Raw genomic sequence first — 20,676 nt, forward strand, 5'->3', positions numbered from 1 at the left:
TTTCCTTGGCACTCGGGCTGGAGTGCTGGTCGTAGATGGTTTCCCTCTAGAATCCTGAAGGCCGTGCCGCTGTGGTCGGGCAGCCTTTGGGAGGCGCACCGCCGTGGTGATCTGATCTCCTGTGTGGAACCTGGGAGCTTGCGGAGTCCTCCTTTAGGCTCCCGGGTTTTGAAATTCCTGTCCCATTGCTTTCCGTCCAGTGCGGTGGCCACTCAGAGGCGCTTGTATTCTGGACCCTGCTGTATTTTAGTTTGAGGAGTTTGCTTGAATTATTTCATTAGTAGAATGTATCCTCCCCGCTCCCCACTCCCATTTTCTCTTCCTGGAACTCAACATTCATATATTGGCTCTCCTGATTGGTCCTGTTACTCTGTTTAAAAAAAATTTTTTTTTTCTATTTAAAAAAAATGTATCTGTATTTCCCACTTTGGGGGACATTTGCTTAACTTAATCTTCCTACTCTTCCTCTGGGATTTTCGTGTCTGTTATCATGGCTTTCATTTTAAGAGCTTTTTCAGTTTTATAGTATCCTGTCCTTCACAAATAAATACACGGGCTTTTGTTTTGAGTGTATTAGAAATGTTTCTGAAGTTCACTTTTGCAAAGTCTGTATTTTTCCAAATGGTTTCTTTCTGGGGGTGAAGTGGGGCTGTGTTGTGGGTTCCTACCGGGGACTCACTCGGCTCAGCGGTTCTGGGTGTACAGCTGAGCTCTGCACAGGAACCTGAAATCTGGTAACTGTGGGGTTTATGGCTGAGGCTGATCAGTGTCCCTGGAGGAGATTCCTACCATCTCCTGCCTGGACAGTGAAGGGCTCACTGGTGGGCTTCTCGGGGACAGGGCCGTGGAGTCCTTACTAACAGCTCTCCGTGTATCTCTTATGGTTTCGCTCTGCCTGCCCAACGACTCATCTTCTTACCCTGTCCAAGGAACAGGGTCCGTCTTCCGTTGGGAGGGTGGGCAAGGTGCTGGTTTCACGGCGCTGGGAGGAGACGGGGAAGTAGCTGCTGCTTCAGCAGCTTTCTCCCCATCCCCTTGTTTTCATTGGCTCCTTCACGCGCAGCGAAGAGGGAGCAGTTTCTGGGCATTGTGCAGATTGCGCGGCTGGTTCTCTGGCAGCGTGGGGTGGGACACAGCCCTTGCCGACTCTGCCGTCGCTGAATGCCATCTCCCCACTTTTCAGATCCCCAGGTTTTGTGGCTCTTGTCTCCTTTCCTGTAACTCATACTCTGGTGCTTTAAAACCAAGCTCTTGACCATGGCTTTGGTGGAGTCCTGCCCAGGAGGGAGCAAAACTCTGTGTGTGCGTTCAGTCTGCCGTCTTTACCCAGAGCTCGCCTCTGTCTTTCAGTCCCTGGTGCGGTTCCCAAAGCACTGTCCTCTGCTAACACATGGGTTGGTTACTGTTCCAGGCCAGCTCCCTCCATACTAAACATGAATTTTTTTTCTCTCTCTAGCCAATGTCACTGCCACCTCCTCCCCCTCCCAGCCTGGACGATGCGACCGATTTGAGTTTGAGTGCCACCAGCCAAAGAAGTGCATCCCTAACTGGAGACGCTGTGACGGCCATCAGGATTGCCAGGATGGCCAGGACGAGGCCAACTGCCGTGAGTAGCCGGAGAGCCCCTCACCCCAGGGCGCATTCCAGAGAGCGTGGCACCCCACGTGAGCGAGCCCGCACTTGTGTGTCGCCGTGTTTATCACCGTATTCTACACAAGGGCACCTGGCATATGTCATTATGATCACCTTCTTTTTAATGTGCTGGCTGGGTGTGGCATGCCAGGAGCATGTCCAGGAGACATACCTTCCCGATGACTGGGAGGGACACGTTTGAATTAACCCGAAAAATCATCACCTTCTGTGTGTGTGTGTCATTCGTCCTTCTGGAAATATTTAGTGAGCACCTAGCCAGGCATAGAGACCGTGTTATTGGAGGGGTCACCTCCAGCACCCCATTAAGAAAGTTCAGTCTCGGCCTCTAGGGTGCTTCTTGTTTGTGGGGAACTGAACTAGTGAGAAGGCAGGCTGGGCCCCGTGCAAGATGGGGCCTGCGCTGTGTGCATTTGGAGTGAGCAGTTTTCCAATCTCTCGGGTCCGGATGCCTGCTCTCCAGGTGAATCCAGGGGTATAATCTTTGGCGTAGAAGTTGGGAGGGAGGCACTGACTGGGGTCCGCAGGGTCAGTTCCCTGGGGGTGCCCTGCTGAGTGACCCTCAGGAGCCAGTGGGTGCAAGCATGTGACCCAGAGGTTGTGCATTTGACCCTCTTGCCCTTTGGTCTGTGGCCTGCCCAGTACTGCTAGGGCGGCCTGGGGAGGGTGTGGCCGGAACAGCAGAGCATGCTCTCCTGGTGGACAGCTGTACTCATGTGGGACTCCCTGCAGGGTGGGGGTCTCCCCTCCATGCGGTCACCTAGGACTGTGGGCGTCCTAGCCGTTCACACAGCCTGCACTGTCAGAGGGCTTCCTCGTGCGCGTCCCTCTTCTGCCGTGGTGAATGTAGAAGGAGGGTGGCCAGGCCTCTGTCTCCTCCCCACTCAGCGCCCCCTCCAGCCCCACCCCAGGCAGCAAGTGCATCGATGCCTCTTCTTTGGTCCCTGTTCTGGTCCCACTGCTTTCTCTTAAAGTAAAGGCTCTGCTAAACCAATGAAAAACAAGCCTCAAGTGAAACCTATCAAACCTTCCCACCGAGAGATGGAATAGGGTCAAGGCAGGAGGTAGCCGTCCCAGAATCCTTGCAATTCAACCAGTACAGAATGTAGGTGACATAGAGGGGTTGCATGGGAGGTGCTCACAAAGCGTGTAAATTTGGTGATTTCATCTCAAACTCCAGAAACACTGGGGGAGGGGGGAGGTGCTTTGAATCCACACTTTAAAAAAAAGTGCTTTGTCCGATTCTTAGCATCAGAAAAGGTTGGCAGATTTCACCCACTGAGGCTCAGAGAGAAAGGGAAGAGGGTTGACTGTCCCTTCTCTGTAGCTTTGTTCTCGCCATGGGACTGACTGGGGTCCCCCCAGGGAGTCCAGTGAAGGGGAAAGGCTGTGTGTCAACACCTTCAGTCAGATGGGACAAGTACTTGCTGGTCACATGGGATGTGGCTGGCGTCATTCAGGTTGCTGGGCTCAGCAGCTGTGATGGAGCGTGCTGGAGGCAATAGTTAGCGTTTATCCAAGGAACTGACATGGTGCAGAGATGGACCTGACTGTCTTGCTGGAAAGGCAGGTGCAAGTGGGGAAGGGCATCCCAGGTGACGCTGCCTGGGGGGGTTTAATGGAGAAGGGCAGGGCAAGGTGGCGGATGCTGGGCCTCCTAGGCACAGCCGGCAGTATGCCCCAGACACGTGGGTCTGCAGAGGTCTGTAGAGGGGCCGGGTGGGTGCAGAGAAGCAGGTAGGGCACTTGGGTAAGAAGGCCCTGCTTGGATTTGATCCTCCTGATCAGTGAACATCTTAGGAAGGAGTGTTTATATTTCCCGTCACTGGGACTTGAGTCCAAGAAGGGGGAGGTGAGGCTGGCGGTCAGGTGCCAGTTAGAAGGTGGATGCACTGGGCCTATGAAGGAGAAGGAAGAGAGGCTTCTTGGTGTGTTGGAGGTCACGTTGACAGCTGTCTGTGACTCCTGGGCCGTGGGGGTTTTGGTCTGGAACCTCCAGGTGAATGCTGGTGCTGCTGGCTGAGGTGGCAGTGCTGAGTCTGGGGCTGTGCAGGTTGCCCGGGGTGTGGCGAGGGATGATACTGGGTACATTGACTGCTTGTAGAGTCCAAGACGGTGTGAGGCCCCCTGGTAGAGGATGGAAAAGGTGGGTCAGAAACTGCAAGAGGCATTTTATCCTTTTGCATTTGCAATGTCAGCTCTGTTCCTGGTGGTCTTTTCCACTCAGTTCGCTTGAGACTCTTCCTGTTGTCACACTTTCCTGATCCTATATAGTGATCTCTATAGTTTTGGATTTTGGAGAAAATTTTCAGTACATCCTTTAGGTCTTGTTATGCTCTGATTTGAGAGAGAAGAGTCGTCTTGGCCAAGTCCTTAACTTGAGGTGTGAACTCGCCTATTTTCCCCGTATATAGGTTTTCCCACTAATGTGTTCTTTTGCTATGGGGGGTCAGAGGGCCCCCATCGTTTATGCCTCCTGTTATCTCCATAAATGTCCCTTCTGGTGTTGTCTTGGCTGTCTGGACGATGCTTCCTTCGTCCAGGAGGCAAGGAATTTATGTTGCTGCTGTGAGTCTTTTTTTTTCAAGGAATAATCTTGGAATCTTTGCCTTTCTTCAGTTTCCCAGCTGAGGTGATGTCTTTGTTGCTGCTGTTTTGTTTGCTTATTTTGTAGTTTAGGAAAATGATAAGGAATCTCTTACTGCCGAGCCCCTGCTGTCTGAAATCAGGGCGGGAGAAGACACAGGGGTGCTCTTGAGAGGCCTTCCTTTCTTGGAGCCACTTACTGTGATGCAGAACTCAGGAGCCGAGGAGATGCAGGTGATCTGGTGTCTTCTGATACTTGCGTGTAAATCCATATAAATGCATGAACCAAGTTGAGTGAGGCATATTTTTATTCCTTGGTAAACACTGTCAGATGATAGCCCTGTCTTTGTTCTTTGTCAGTTCTAGAATTTGCAAGGCTGAGATTAGGAATTTGTTTTCAAAAGAGTAAAAGTTCTGTTTGCATTTTTGTGTGTTTCGGGTTTGCTGATGGAGTTTGTTTTCGACAGCATTGATTTTCCCGCCCTGTCGGTTTCTGCGCTGATTCCTCGGCGTCCAGCAGCTGTGGCACAGGGCGCTGCCTTCTCCGTCTGTTCCTTACATGTCCCTCATCATCATGCCGCCTGCTGGCCTTTCCCCTCCTTTTGGCTGTTTGATTTTCCTCCTGGCTGTATCATGCATGATCTTTAGACTGCTTCTGCGATTCTGCTGCTGTTGGGTTTTCTGACACTTTGGCAGTGGTCCTACCTTGTTTAAATGTCAGTCATGGCTCAGATGAAAACCTGGGAAGTGTTCTTGTCAGAGGTGCAGCACAGTACCAGGTTGACCAGATAGCTTCTTTTCTGGTGAACTTATCAGGATTCACAAAAGGAAATGAACATTGGATGATGGATTTTTATGTGCATTAATTACTCTCCCTGAATTCTCAAAGTAGCTTGTGATTTTGGTATTGTTTCCATATTAAAGAAGGGAAAGGTAGGGTTCAAGGAGGATCTGCTGGAGTGTATTTTTCTAGGTTTCTTTTGTACCAAGTTGGGATCTTTCATCATGCTGTGTTGTATGGTGTATCAGGAAAGAACACACAAAACGGCTCACTAGGCTAATCCTCTGCCTGCGGCGCCAGCACTCCGGGTTCTAGTCCTGGTTGGGGCGCTGGATTCTGTCCCGGTTGCTCCTCTTCCAGTCCAGCTCTCTGCTGTGGCCCAGGAGGGCAGTGGAGGATGGCCCAAGTGCTTGGGCCCTGCACCCGCATGGGAGACCAAGAGGTAGCACCTGGCTTCTGGCTTCAGATCAGCACAGCGCACCAGCTGCAGCGGCCATTTGGGGGATGAACCAACGGAAGGAAGACCTTTCTCTCTGTCTCTCTCTATGTCTAACTTTTCCTGTCAAAAACAAAAATAGAGATTAGTGTAGAATTCTAGACTTATGTGAAAGAGTGAGCAAAGGAGCAGTGGTGGTGGGGGCGCTTTGGGGTATTAAAACAGTAGGGCAGGTGACCCCAAACTCTCCAAAGTAATCGTGGAAACATCCGAGCCAGGAGAGCAAGGACGTAGTAAGATGAACATGGAAAGTCATTAACAAAGAGGAAAAGAAATCAGGCTTCTCTCCTGGGCCATGTTCATTCATTAATTGGTGTTTTTTAAATCAGTGTTTTCAGCCCATCAAGCCTGTTTTATACAACAAGAATGTTGCTTACTTAAGGGTCTTTAAGTCAAGACATGTATATATCCACAATTTTCCTCAGCCTATTGATCTGATAACCGTATTAAAAAAATCAAATGAGGTTGGCATGGTGTGGTTCTCCTTAGAGACGCTGGCCCCTGGAGGCCACGGCATTCTCTCCGAAGTGGCCGTCACTCATCATGTTTTTAATAGCTCAGGAATTTTCAGAGATTAATAACAACTTTATTCCCACATTATCAAACCTATCTTTTCCTGCTTTTTAAAATTTTGAGATGTTTCATAAAGAAACCTCAAGCTTCTCCTGCTGTACTCCTCAGCTGTTGTTTGATTTTTTTTCTTTTTAGCACATTCTTACCTAGTGGGGATGCGTCTCTTTAAAAACAAAAGATTTATTTATTGGAAAGGCAGAGTTAGAGACAGAGCTAGAGAGACCACGCATCTACTGGTTCACTCCCCAAACGGCTGCAAATGCCGGGGCTGGGCCAGGCTGAAACGAGGAGCAAGGAGCTCCATCTAGATGTGGGTGCACCATGTGGGTGCAGCAGCCCAAGCACTTGGGCCGTCTGCTGCTGCTTTCCCGGGGAGAGCTGGATGGGAAGTGGAGCAGCTGGGACTTGACTGGCACTCATATGGGATGCTGGTACTGTAGATGGCAACTTAACATTAATGCCATACCACAATGCTGCCCCCCAACCCCGGTAGATCCCAGTGTGGGGATCTTGGTGTTTTTCAAAATAGTCCCCCTTGGAGTGGAGAGACCTTCTTTGACCGTCCTACATAAATGCCATAACTCACCCGTGTGTCCCCTTACTGTTAGTCTTTTTTATGTTCCCTTCTAGCTGGTTCTGTGATCTGAAATGTCACGTTTGCTTGCTTGCTTGTGATTTCTGTCCATGAGAGATAAGGACTACAAGGGCAGGTCTCTTGTTCTCACACATCACCGTATTCTTCGTGTCTGGAACAGGACCTGGTTCGTGGTGGAACCTCCAGGAATGTTCTAGCTTGGATGGATAAATTCCACCTTGACCTTCTGAGACTGTCACGACAGTGGTTCTAACCGTCTGTAAATACTCAAGTGTGCTTTTATTTGTAATGGAGTCCATCACTCCCTACCTCCCCAAGGCAAACCAGTTTCAGCTTAGCATATAAAACAATTTGGCACTAGAATGATTGTTCTGGAGATGGGGGAGTATCGTGTGTAGAAGGCCTCGTAAGTGGTATTGATAGTTCCTGTCTGCCACTGAATATTACTGTTAACAGGGCTCTTTTCTACAAGCACTGGACTGAAGGGTGTGCCTCCATCCTGGAGACGAAGGCAGGTTGGTCTTCATTCTTCTTTTGCTTGGCAGTTCCTCAGTTGAGAAAGATTGGTAGAGCAATCTGCCCGCCCTCTCACTGCCCCCTCCCTGGTCCTTGTATCTCGCTGTCTCCTGGGAAATAACCCTGGATCCTTTACCCCTTCCTCTTGGCCATCCTGGGGAAGGGAGATCATTGTGGCCTGAGTCTTCTTCGGGAGAATGACCTTGACCGTTTCCTCTACCCACATCTCCAAGTGTGGCTCTCATCAGGAGATGCGATGCTTCAGGTAGAAAACAGGATAGGGGCCGGCACCGTGGTATAGCCGGCAAAGCTGCCGCCTGCAGTGCTGGCATCCCATATAGGCGCCAGTTTGAGTCCCAGCTGCTCCACTTCCTATCCAGCTCTCTGCTGTGTCCTGGGAAAGCAGTGGAAGATGGCCCAAGTCCTTGGGCCTCTGCACCCATGTGGGAGACCCCGAAGAAGCTCTTGGCTTCAGATCGGAGCAGCTCTGGCTGTTGTGGCCATTTGGGGAGTGAACCAGTAGATGGAAGGCTTCTCTCTCTCTGCTTCTGCCTGTGTAACTCTGCCTTTCAAATAAATCTTTCTTTTTTAAGAAAGAAAAAAAAAAAAAACAGGATAAGCTGTTCCAGAGTGTTGGAGAGTGTCTCAGTGTGAACTTACATATTAACAGGTTCCAGGGCTCAGGATGCAGGCATCTTTGACTTAGAGGATTGTAGATTTTCCTCCCTGGTGGGATTGGGCTTCTTCTGTAGCCCTTCTGAGCAGGATGGATGCATACGGAGTCTGTATGATGAACATCTGAAGAACCTGCATTTGGGCCTGGCCCACACGGGCCTGGGACAGCAGATGTAGTGTCCAGTAGGCTCTCTTTTCTCTTATTGTAGTCATTCAGTCCATCTCTCGGGAATGCATTTAGTAATGGATCCCACTATGATATTGGCCTTGGACTTGTATCATTCCTTGGGTTTCCACTTCCTTTTCAGAGTCTCCTGTGCATTTGAAGTCTACTTTCAGAACAGGGGAAAGATAAAATGTTGGTTCATAGCCTAGCCATAGAGTTGTGTAACTGTTAACTTACCAAAGCTTTCCTCTTGGGTTATTTCATTTTCTGTGAAGATACATCGAAAACTGATACAATTAAAAACGCCACCTAAAAGGAGCATGCCTCATTGCAGTGTGCAACGCAGATCCGAAACCCGAGCATCCCTGCACGCTGCAGACTGATCGTAGTAACTGAAGGGTTTGCCGTGCCATGGGTAGTGCTTTGCTGGTAACTGCTGGGGCCGGGCCCGAGGCACTCTTCCAGGCCCCTGAGCGCATTAGATTGTGCAGGTGGGAGTGATGGAATTGTTACCCTAGGTTCATGCAGGGGAACTGCCTGGGGTGAAGTGGAACGGTTGGCTCAAGCTCACACAGAGCCAGGATTTAAGCCCTGGTTGGTTTGACTCCAAACCTCTTGCTCCTCCTGAATGTGGATTCCAGTTGTTAATGTTAAGTACGATGGCACTGCCGTGCCCAGGTGGGTTTGGCCACTCCTCACGCCAGAGGCACGGGCATGTTTTGAAGCAGAAGCCAATTAGTTCAAAGTATGTAACCTGCTGTTTTCTCTCTTTTTAAACTTTTTAAAATTTATTTGAAAGGCAGGGAGAGAGAAATACACACAGAGGACTGGCAGAGATATCTTCCATCTGGTGGTTTGCTCTTCAAGTACCTGAAACAGCCAGGGCTGGGCCAGGCTGAAGCGAATAACTGGGAGATCAGTCCAGGTCTCCCACATGGGTGGCTGGCCCCCAAGTCCTTGAGCCATCACCTGCTGCCTCCCAGGGTGTGCACTAGCAGGAAGCCAGAATTGGAAGAGGAGCTGGGACTTGAACCCAGGCACTCTGATTTGCGATGTGGGAGTCTAAGCACTGGGTCAAGGCCTGCCCCAAGCTACTTTTCTTAAATAGAAGTGAACCTAGACCCAGCCTTTCATAAAACACAGCCCCCTCTCCCGGAGGGTTTCAGCAGGTTCTTTGTCTTTCAGCCACTCACAGCACCTTGACCTGCATGAGCTGGGAGTTCAAGTGTGAGGATGGCGAGGCCTGCATCGTGCTGTCAGAACGCTGCGACGGCTTCCTGGACTGCTCAGATGAGAGCGACGAGAAGGCCTGCAGTGGTGAGTGCTGGCCCCGGCGCTGGCCAGGCTGAGGCCTCCTGCGCACGGGCAGGGGGACATCTAGCGAGGACCCTTTGGAACATCTCCTCAATCTGGAATGAAGTGGATGTGCTCCTGATGTTGGCCCACCAAGTGAGTGAGGGTTGGCCAGACTCTAATGTAATTTGTAGCTTCCTCCTCCCTGTCGGTGGAATGCTAGACTTGGATTGGCCTTGGACAGGCGACAGGGGTCCCACTTCATGCCATACCCTGCCTTCTGCAGAGCCGCAGGCTGCTGGTGGGCTTGGCTCAGTCATTTCCTCTGGGGTGCATTTAGTAGCAGACCCTCTGTGACACTGTCCTTGGACGTGTAGTCATTCTCTATTGAGAATCAGGCTTAAATTGCCATAGGAAAGAAGTGGGTGAAATGCAAGGAAAAATATCCTAGGAGACCCTAGGAAAGGTCGTATTGGAGGGTTTCAACTACATTTTCTGGGGTGTTTTCACATAACGACTGTGGCCTCTTGGCAGTCCAGACCCTGGGAGTTCTTTCTAAAAGCAGGGCTCTGTTTGGGTCTCTGGAAATCCAAGGATTTGTAGGCTTGACTTGCTCTGATATTTTCCTCTCTCTAGATGAGTTAACTGTATACAAAGTACAGAATCTTCAGTGGACAGCTGACTTCTCTGGGAATGTCACTTTGACCTGGATGCGGCCCAAAAAAATGCCCTCTGCTGCTTGTGTATACAACGTGTACTATAGGTGGGTCCCATCCCTGCCATAGGAGGAGACAGTGATGTCTTCATTACCATTGAATGCTCCATGAATTCTCTTGAGATATGCATGGTTTGTCTCTTTACTGAGTCATATGTCTCAGCTACCCCTTCTATTCTGGTGTGACAATATCTTTGTTCTCTTTGGCCAGAGTTGTTGGAGAGAGCATATGGAAGACTCTGGAGACTCACAGCAATAAGACAAACACTGTATTAAAAGTGTTGAAACCAGATACCACCTACCAGGTTAAAGTGCAGGTTCAGTGCCTGAGCAAGGTGCACAACACCAATGACTTTGTGACCTTGAGAACTCCAGAGGGATGTAAGTGTCATGATGATTATTATTTTTTTTTTTTTACTTTTTTAAGATTGATTGATTTGAAAGGTAGTTACAGAGAAAAGGAGAAAGAAACAGAGATCTTCCATTGCTGGTTCATTTCCCAGATGACTGCAGTAGATGAGGCAGGACCAAGCCTAAACCAGGAGCCAGGAACTCCACTGGGTCTCTCACGTGGGTGCAGGGACCCAAGCACTTGGGCCATCTTCCACTGCTTTCCCAGACATGTTAGCAGAGAGCTAGATTGGAAGTGGAGCAGCAGAACTTGAACTGGTGCCCATATGGGATGCTGGCATTACAATCAGTGGCTTAACCTACTGCACCACAATGCTGGCCCCATGATTTATTTATTTTTGGGCATATGCAAGACTTTATGTGGGATTTTGGGAGTTTTCTCAAGGCAGCTCAGGAATGTGGGAGCATAATTACATGTGTCTTACATATGTAGAAGTACTGGGGCTGTGTTTTACGGTCTTGCCTGCGTTGTTGAACATTTATTCTCCTTATCATGGCAGAGAATGTTCTTGTACCTTAAGTTAATTTCAGGAATGAATGTTGCAGTCCAGCAGGTTGAGCCACCACGTGGGATGCTCGCACCCCATAGCAGAGTGCCTGGTTTGAGTCCTGTCTGTTCCACTCCTCATTCAGCTTCCTGTTCATGCATCCTGGGTGGTAGTGAATCATGGCTTGGGTGCTTAGGTCCCTGACACCCACATGAGAGACCTGAATGGAGTTCTGGGCTCCTGGCTTCAGCCTGGTCCAGCCCTGTCTGTTGCAGGCATTTGAGAAGTGAACCAGCAGATGGAAGATCTGTGTGTGTGCGTGTGTGTGTGTGGCCTTTCTCTCTCTGCCTTTCAAGTAGATGAAAATAAACATTAAAGAAAGAAGATGCTTGTGTCCCACGTGGAAATACCTGGGTTCCATGACTAACCCCCACCCCCCAAAAAAGTGAATTTCAGATTCTCACCTTTATTTCCCCTTCTGCATTTCTTGTGTAGTTTCTGCCTCTACCTTCCTTTTCTACATATTTCCCAGTGCTTGGTACTTATGAATCCATCATCATTGAAATATGAGGGACTTTAGAAAGTTCATGGAAAAGGGAATTAAAAGATGAGTTTATTTTGTGCGAAAATTTTTGAAATCTATAGCATTTTCTGTGAAATTTTTGAATCCCTTGTGGGAAACATCTCAGCAGTTTTGTGGCTAAGTTTTTAAGAACTTTACTAAATCTATGTGTCTAAGAAAATTCCCTGTTTCGTCTTCCTTCAAAGTAGTTGACATGGGTGACTTTCTGCTTATTCTAGTTGTTTTTTCCCATTGCCCAAAGTGTCTTGAATATGCCAGAACTAAATTTGTTAAGGAGTCTGCTTCAAAAGTGATCACATTCATTTGGATATAGCATTTCTGTGATTTGGAAAATTAGTCTTCCTCCTCAGTAGGCATGCCCATGATCCTCTGTTTTGTTGTACGAGAGGTTGAGGCAGCAGGTGCTGTCATTGACAATTAATATCTCAGCATCAAAGTCCCATGGCCAGCTGTGGCTCAGCCTGCCCAAGTGAGTCCCTGCTCCACCCTGGTGTGCCACAAATTTACATCAGACTCAACTGAGCCATGATCTGATGGGTGAAGAGCCCGTTGTGCCTTCTGGAAGGAGAAAAAAGGTGTCTTGGCAACAAAGACCAAATCAGCAGCCCTTCTAATGGGTAGATCCCAACCTGGCTCTAGAGTCTCATCCCAGGAATAGTACCCCAGTTAACCAACATGCAGATGGATTTTAACTGCAATTTGACTCTTTAAAACATGTGTATGTCTTTAAAAACATTTTAATTGACATGTAGTAATTGTACATAGTGGGTACAATGGAATATCTCAATATATATCTATAGTTGTAGTAGTCAGATCAGGGTAATTGGTGTGTTCATTACCCCAAACATTTATCATTTGTTTCAAAAGCCTTTCTACTAGCTATTTAGAAATAATTATTGCCAACCAGTTACCCTACTGTGCCATATAACTTTGATAGCTATTTCTCCTGTCCAATTGCACCCTTGTACATATTAACCATACTCTCTCCATCCCTCCTCCTCTTCTCAGCCTCTAGTAATTGTTATTCTACTCTCTACTGTGAGATCAACTTTGTTAGCTTCTACATGGAGGTGTGAACGTGCAGTATTTGCCTTCCTGTGCCTGACTTACATCCTCCATCTTGCTATAAATGACAGATTGCATTCTTTTTTTGCTACATAATCTTAGTTGTGCACATATATTGCATTTTCATTATCCATTCATCCATCAGTGGACGACTAGGTTGAGTCTATAGGTTGGCTATTGTGAATAGTGCTAAAATAAACGTGGAAGTACAGATCTTTTCAGGTTACTGACTTCCTTTGCTTTGGACGTATGCCCAGTAGTGAGGTTACTGGGCACATGGCAGTTCTCTTTTTAGTTTTTTGTTTGTTTGAGTAACTTCCATAGTGTTTTCCCTAATGGCTGTGTTAATTTACCTTTCTCCTAACAATGTAGGAGGATTCCCCTTTCTCTGAATCCTCATTAGCATTTATTACGTTTTGCTTTTCTATGTAAGCCATTCTAACTGGGGTGAGATTTGTTTGCTGATTGACTGCTGTTGGTTGAGTTCCTTAAATATTCTGGGCGTAAATCCCTTGTTAAGTGAATGGTTCGCGAGCATTTTCTCCCATTCTTAGGTTGTATCTTCATTTTTCACTCTATTGATGGTTTCCTTTGCTGGACAGAGCTTTGTAGTTCATGAAATCCCATTTGTCCATCTTTTGGTTCTATTGTCTGTGCTTTTTTGAATCATATCTACAGAATCTTTGCCCAGGTTAATTTTCTAAAGCATTTACCCTATATTTTCTTCTATTAGTTTCATAGTTTGGGGTCTTACATTCAAATTGTTGTTCCATTTTGAGTTGATATTTGCGTATGGTGACAGATGGGGTCTATCTATCTGCATGTAGATATCCAGCTTCCCTAATGTGTTTGTTGGGAAGACTGCCCTTTCTCCAATGTAGGTTCTTTTGTGAAAAAAATATTTACTTATTTATATGAAAGGCAAAGTTATAGAGAGAAGGGAACACACACACACACACACACACACACACACCCAGATAGAGAGAGTGAGACTCTCTCTGCTGGTTTACTCCCCAACTCTATAGTGACCAGGGCAGGGCCATGCGGAAGCCAACTGGGTCTCCCATGTGGGTATTATCTTCTGCTGCTTTCCCAGGTGCATTATCAGGGAGCTGGATCAAAATTGGAGCAGTTGAGACTCAGACTGGCATCCATATGGAATGCTGATGTCACAGGTGGCAGTTTAACCCACTGCACCAAAACACTGGCCCCTATTGAGAGATAGATCATCCATCTGCTGATAAATGGCCACAATGGCCAGGCCAAATCCAGGAACCAGGAACTCCATCTGGTCTCCCATGTGGGTGGCAGAGGCTCGAGTACTTGGACCACCTTCCACTGCTTTCCCAAGCACGTTAGCAGGGAGCTAGATCAGATGCAGAGCAGCTGGGACTTGAACCAGGGCTCCGGTATGGGATGCTAATTGGCAAGCAGAGGCTGAACCACAGCATGGGCCTCTTTGACTATAGCTTTTCAGTATGGTTTGAAGTCAGGTAGTGTGATGCTTATAGGTTCCCCCAACTCCCCAGCCCCACCAGAATCCCTTTGGTTATTTTGTGATTCCACACAAAATTTAGGATTGTCTGTTTTTGTAAGGAATGTCTTTCATATTTTGGTAGAGATTGCATTGATTATACAGATCATTTGGGGTAGTATGAACATTTTAACTTGGTCTGACTTCTGAGATGCCTCTCTTCTAGTGCCAGACGCCCCTCAGAACCTCCAGCTGTCGCTCCACGGGGAAGAGGAAGGTGTGATTGTGGGCCACTGGAGCCCTCCCACCCACACCCACGGCCTCATTCGCGAATACATTGTAAGTGCCTTCCAGGAGCTGCTGTGTGTGCCATGGTGCTGGGAGCTCCCTGGGTGCTCTGTACAGTGGAGAAAGCCCCATCATCCGTTAGAATGTTCTGCCCCTACCTTCCCTCTTCCCCTCCTGCCTCTTGGTAAGGCATCGGGTGCCCTGTGATTACCTTTTACAGACATTTTTTTCCCCTCTCACTTTAGGTAGAGTATAGCAGGAGTGGTTCCAAGGTGTGGACTTCAGAAAGGGCTGCTAGTAACTTTACAGAAATAAAGAACTTGTTGGTCAACACCCTGTACACCGTCAGAGTGAGTATTCATGTCTGTTCCAGCTGTCTGGGCAGCTTAGCCCTTAGCAAGGGAGAACCCTGTGCCTACCTGTGTGGGACACATACTTGCCATCTGCCAAATACTCAGCGTCTTGCCCTGGGTGAGTGGGGGTGGGAGGATCACAGCTTCTTTCAGTCTCTTACACTGATGTCACCAAAACCTTAAAGTAAGACTTCGGTCCGATACCTGAGGACTGACAGCAGTGCAGCGTCACCTGCTCGTGAGCCAGCTCCTCGGCCAGCTTTCCAGTGCCTGCACTTCGGCACCTGCTTCTTTGCTGCTTATCTTTAACTCCGGGGTAAGGGGAAGCAGTATTCTCCTGAGTGGTGTTTGTAAGCTGATTTTGTGACATTCTTACAAAATGTGTTAGTAATTTCTCTAACAGGAAATAGGTTTTGTGCAAAATGTGTTTGTTGAGACCATTAAGTGCACATGCCCTGGAGACTCCCTTACACTGATAATTTCCTCGATACCCATTTTATCTGTGTGTGCAGACATGGACACACGCACACATACCTACCCCTTAGAAGAACACTGACGTCTGTCAATCGAGCAATTTCATAATCTTAGTACTATTACAATCCCCCTTTCCAAGCTGCTTTGCTGTGTCTGCTTCCCCCTTTATTTCAGTTGCTGGGGCCACTGAGTATCCTGGATCACTCCTTATAGTTTTTTCCACCTTGATTGCCAAAATCTCCCCCCCTTGAACTCACTCAGAATTCTGCTGTCTGGAGTATTTCTTTTATCTCATATTAATTCTCACTCTGATTTGAAAAGGTGGCTGCGGTGACGAGTCGTGGGATAGGAAACTGGAGCGATTCCAAATCCATTACCACCGTGAAAGGAAAAGGTAAATGATTCCAGCATTTGCAAATTTAGAGAAGATAGAAACCCTGTAGAGGCGGCTTTGAATGACTACTAAGTGGAGGAGCCTAGATTAGGAAAGTCGCATCCCTTCCTCCTCCCCCCGCCCCCAACACACACGCACATTTCTGAGTCCCTCCGCAGAGCTGTAGATACAGAGTCGTTCTGGCTGACCGCCGAGTGTTTGCCTCCTCTTAGAACTGAGTGTCTCTTCCAGTGCAAACATACAAAAGGAATTCCAGAGCCCAGCAGACCCAGGCCTCTGTGCACATGCGAGTAGGAGTCCTTCCCACTCAAGATGGGGATGGTGTGGAAGTGCTCACTCGTGCTGTTCTAGAGAAAGCATCATGTCGACACTGGCTTCTTTTCCAAGGGCCACCAGCAACCACATGTAGGCAGCGGTTTCTAGCACTAGAGCTGACACCCAGGCACCCTGCAGTGCTCACTGCCTTGCATATATCAGCTCGTCTCATTGAACCCCCAGAAAAACTACAGTGACTGATAAGGAACCGGAAGGAGGTGATGTCATTTGCCCTAGCCACACGATCACTGAACAGCAGAGCTGGGGCTGGATCTGCTCAGCTCTTAACCTTGACGCTGCATATTTCCCCCTGGACTGAGACCCACGTGGCCCCTGGGCCACTCTGACTGCCAAGGGCACTGACTCCTCATCTTGCGTGTGTGCCTTGCTAGGGCAGAGATCTCATGTTTTCTTCCACCCTGTCGCAGGAGTCTAGTGGGAACTAAACAAGGAGCTGATGAGCAAGTGTGTGGAGGCGATTACGTGAAGGGCTCTGCCTCACTTTGGGTGAGGGGCTACCTGCCACCCATCTCCCTGAGCCAGTGTCCAGATCTGAATCTTGGTCCTGGGACTTTCATTTCTGGACTTGCGGGCATTGAAAACAGAAGAGCACTGTTCCCTGAGCCTAGAGAGAACCACACTTCCCAGATCTGGGAAAGTTAATGAAAATAACGCATGTGCGGTACCCAACACTCAATTCACGTTCCCCTGTTTCTCTTTCCCACCAAGTAATCGGTGTGTCCACAGCTCCAGCTCAGAGTGGAGGGGCCGGGAGAGAACGATGGTGAACAAAGACCGCTCTTGGTCAAAGCATGGAGCATGATTGGGGGTTTGACTTTAACCTGAGCCTATGGGAAGTAGGCTGTGGGTCACAGAGAGTCACATGAAGAATTCAGGTCAGGGCGAGAGGCGGCCAAACCTCGTGCTGCCCCTCAGTCTATGGGGGCAGAATACTTTACAGGTGTTAGAGAAAGTCTGCTGAAGTCACATTCTTCTGGAGTTTTTTTTTTAATTGTTGTGTCATGTCTCTTTTCAAAATCTGGGTCAAAACATGAACAGACCATCCATGCATCCATCCATCCATCCCAAAAAGGAGGGAGTTTGGAAAGTCAGCAGAATACATGTGCATTCAATTCTATAAGCACAAGTCAGGGCACATCTGTGCTTGAAAAATCTCTGGGTGGTTGCTTCCCTTGGATTTGGCTGACTCCCAGCCCCTCACATATACTCTGGTTGGGGAAGAGCAAAAGCGAGCTGTCCCATGTCGGAATGTACTTGGTGCAAAGTATCTGTGACCTGGCGTGATGCCAGCGTAAGGAGATGAAGGGTCAACACAGCAGTGGCGTCAGCTAGAGGGACCAGGTTCACGAATGAATGGTGGATTCCTAATACGCAGAAGTGAGAAGAGCCACCCTTCATTCACTGAGCACTTCCTACACACTCGGGCACGTGCCTGCTTTACACGAGTCAGTCCCTTCTTTTTTTTTTTTTTTTTTTTTTTGACAGGCAGAGTGGACAGTGAGAGAGAGGGACAGAGAGAAAGGTCTTCCTTTGCCATTGGTTCACCCTCCAATGGCCGCCGCGGCCGGCGCGCTGCGGCCAGCGCACCGCGCTGATCCGATGGCAGGAGCCAGGAGCCAGGAACCAGGTGCTTCTCCTGGTCTCCCATGGGGTGCAGGGCCCAAGCACCTGGGCCATCCTCCACTGCACTCCCTGGCCACAGCAGAGAGCTGGCCTGGAAGAGGGGCAACCGGGACAGAATCCGGCGCCCCGACCGGGACTAGAACCCGGTGTGCCGGCGCCGCAAGGCGGAGGATTAGCCTAGTGAGCCGCGGCGCCGGCCTCAGTCCCTTCTTAATCCTCGTGACTCCTATCCGTGTTTTCATCCTTTGAAATCCTGGGCGTTGGAGACACCTGTGGCCTGTCCCAGGTTGCCAAGATCAGAACTCAGGCTGGCCTCCTCTCCTGTGCCACAGCAGCTGTGCTGTTTTACTCCAAGTTGGCCGTCTGGGGCTTTTGATCCTCTCTCTTCTTCAGGTTGAGTGTTCCTGAAATCTGGCTTTACTGCAAGGTTGATCCCCTGGAGGGGCTCCTCCAGGTTTTAACACAGTTCTTTTGCACCCAAATCTTAACCCCTCCATTGAGTCTGTCCTGTCTGTGCAAGGGACACACACCCTGAGATCCTAACGTACAAGTTGTTGAAGTAGAGTCTTCACGGACTACTTACCCTACCAGGCCCTCCCAGATGACGCTCAGCTGAGCCACGTGGGCTTTCTCGGGGGCAGAACTTCAAGGTGACTAGCGTGACCACCTGCTTCCTCATTGCTTTCACCATCGTTCTCTCCCGGCCCCTCCACTCTGAGCTGGAGCTCTGGACACACCGATTACTTGGTGGGAAAGAGAAACAGGGGAACGTGAATTGAGTGTTGGGTACCGCACATGCGTTATTTTCATTAACTTTCCCAAATCTGGGAAGTGTGGTTCTCTCTAGGCTCAGGGAACATGAACACCTTGCGCCTGGCCACAGAGCCATTAGAGGTCAGAGAACAGGAAGTTGAACTCAACCGGGAAGCCGCCTCCTTCCCATCTTGCCCCATGTGCATTTACGACTTAGCGTGAACCTTCCGAGAAGACTGGAGAGCACAGGGACTCGGTCAGTGCCAGTAGACATGGTGCTGCACCTTTAAGCTCCAGCCGAGCCAGGCTGTTTGGGGGACGTTTCCCGAAATGGAACCTCTAATACTCGACCTCATTGCCACGATGGCTGGCTGAGCCGAGGCAGTTGTGTGTTCACGGAGCGACTGTGGGGCCCAGCCTCAGCCGCAGGAAAACAGTGGTAAAAAAGACAGGAAAAAACCCACCAAAGAAATATGCCCTTTCTTCCCCCGCTGAAAGATCACTTTGTCTATAGAGCTGATCGCTGTGGAGCGCTGCCTGCCTTGCTTTTCCTTGTGTGGTTTCTCCTTTTGAATTCCTTTTTGTTTGCAGCGATCCCGCCACCAAATATCCACATTGACAACTACGATGAAAATTCCCTGAGTTTTACCCTGACCGTGGATGGGAACATCAAGGTAACGTGGGAACTGCAGACTGACGGTTGCGTGAGGCTCGGCTGTGTGCAGAAAGTGATAGGGCCTCGTCCAAAACCAGTGACCTGATTCTAGTGACGCTGAAATGCCAGAACTGGGTGGAATTCCTCCTCGAGGAAGAACAACTTGAGTCTCCACATGTAATTATTCTGCCTCAGTCTGGTGCCTTTTTTTCTTTAACCATATAATTAAATGGTTCACAGCTACGGTGCAAATAAAGAGTTGGTGTTAACAGAATATGTATGCCCTGTAATTTTCAGCTTTATTGGATTTCCTGGTGCTAAGTGCTAATGCAGAGGTTCCCACAGTGGCGGAGTAACCTTGTGAGAGAGCCGGGTAGCGTGGAAACAGCCCCGCCTCCTATGCAGCCCAGCATCCTCTCCCAGCACCATGGGCCCCTCTGCACAGCCGACTTCACCGTAGATTCTGTGTCGAGTGGAGACCCACTTCCCAGTGCGTTCCTCCCTGTCTATTCCTCCTCTGTGAGTTTGTGCTGAGTCAGACAGCCCTTGGAGTCCTTGTGCCATTTACTTAACCACCATATAGTCTCATGCCCTTGACCAGAGAGAGCGTATGCAAAAACAAAGCAAACAACCTGGCCTCGACATGGCTCCTGTCTGTGGCTTTGGTCTTGACAGCGTTTTTATTGTGATTGTTGTCTCATCTTTCAAGATCAAATCCTCTGTGAGCTCAGACGGGGGAAAGGTGGTGTTTCCAGGTGTGGATGTGTTTGCCCCCCTCAGACTGTGCCAGCCCACCTTTGTGTTGACTTCTTGCCCTTGACCATGAGAACAATTTGAGCTGAGCTGTATCCTTAATTACCATTAGCCTGATTATCTTCATTTTTTTTCCCTCTTTCTACCTTTATTAATGAATTATTGTCCTTTTAGTCTATTTTTTGTTTCATTGAATCTGTACATTCTAAATGGTTTCACAATTTTTTTAAAGGTTTATTTATTTATTTTGAAAGAGTTACAGAGAGAGGGGAAGAGACAAAGATCTTTCATCTACTGCTTCACTCTCCACATGGCAGCAACAGCCAACGCTGGGCCAGGCCAAAGCCAGGGGCTTCCTCCTGGTCTCCCATGTGGGTGCAGGGACCCAGGAACCTGGGCCAATTTCTACTGCTTTCCCAGGCCATAGCAGAGAGCTGGATCAGAAGAGGAGCAGCTGGGATTAGAACCGGTGCCCATATGGGATGCCTACGCTTCAGGCCAGGGCTTTAACCTGCTGTACCACAGTGCTGGCGGCCCCCTGACATTTGTTTTTAAAAGTAGGTGGAGGCAGATATTTGGTGCAGTGGTTAAGACACTGCCTGGGACACCCACATCCCATATTGGAGTGCCTAGGTTTGAGTCCCAGCTCTGCTTCCCATTCTAGCTTCCTCCTGACACACACCCTGGGAGGCAGCAGGGGATGGCTCCAAGTAGTTAGGTCTCTGCCACTCATGTGAGAGGCCCAAACTGAGTTCCAAGCTGCTGTCTTCAACCTGGCCCCACCTTGGATGTTGCCAGCATTTGGGGAGTGAACTAGAGAGGAATATTTCTTTCTGTCTTTCAAATAAATAAAAAATAAATGAAAGTAGCTGGAGTATAGCTATTACTTAATGGCAGTAGAACTTGTCCATAGCTCAAAGTAAGCAACCCATCCATCATGAGAAACAAGATACCCGAGGAAGCAGCAGAAAGCAGGTGCA

At 48.8% G+C, this 20,676-nt stretch overlaps 1 protein-coding gene across 4 annotated transcripts in view; it reads left to right on the top strand.

Moving 5' to 3' along the window:
• Nucleotides 1–20,676, top strand: part of SORL1 (sortilin related receptor 1) — a 175,789-nt gene that overhangs the window by 133,326 nt on the left and 21,787 nt on the right. For all 4 annotated transcript variants that reach the window (NM_001082664.1, XM_089328999.1, XM_089328989.1 and 1 more), the window contains 8 exon segments: nt 1,457–1,606; nt 9,224–9,355; nt 9,968–10,094; nt 10,258–10,427; nt 14,294–14,406; nt 14,601–14,705; nt 15,504–15,576; nt 18,880–18,962. In NM_001082664.1, coding sequence (NP_001076133.1) covers nt 1,457–1,606; nt 9,224–9,355; nt 9,968–10,094; nt 10,258–10,427; nt 14,294–14,406; nt 14,601–14,705; nt 15,504–15,576; nt 18,880–18,962 — 953 coding nt within the window.

The sequence above is a fragment of the Oryctolagus cuniculus genome, chromosome 1 (assembly GCF_051225735.1).
Source record: "Oryctolagus cuniculus isolate XC-2025 breed Fujian yellow rabbit chromosome 1, ASM5122573v1, whole genome shotgun sequence".
Taxonomy (NCBI): Eukaryota; Metazoa; Chordata; class Mammalia; order Lagomorpha; family Leporidae; genus Oryctolagus; species Oryctolagus cuniculus.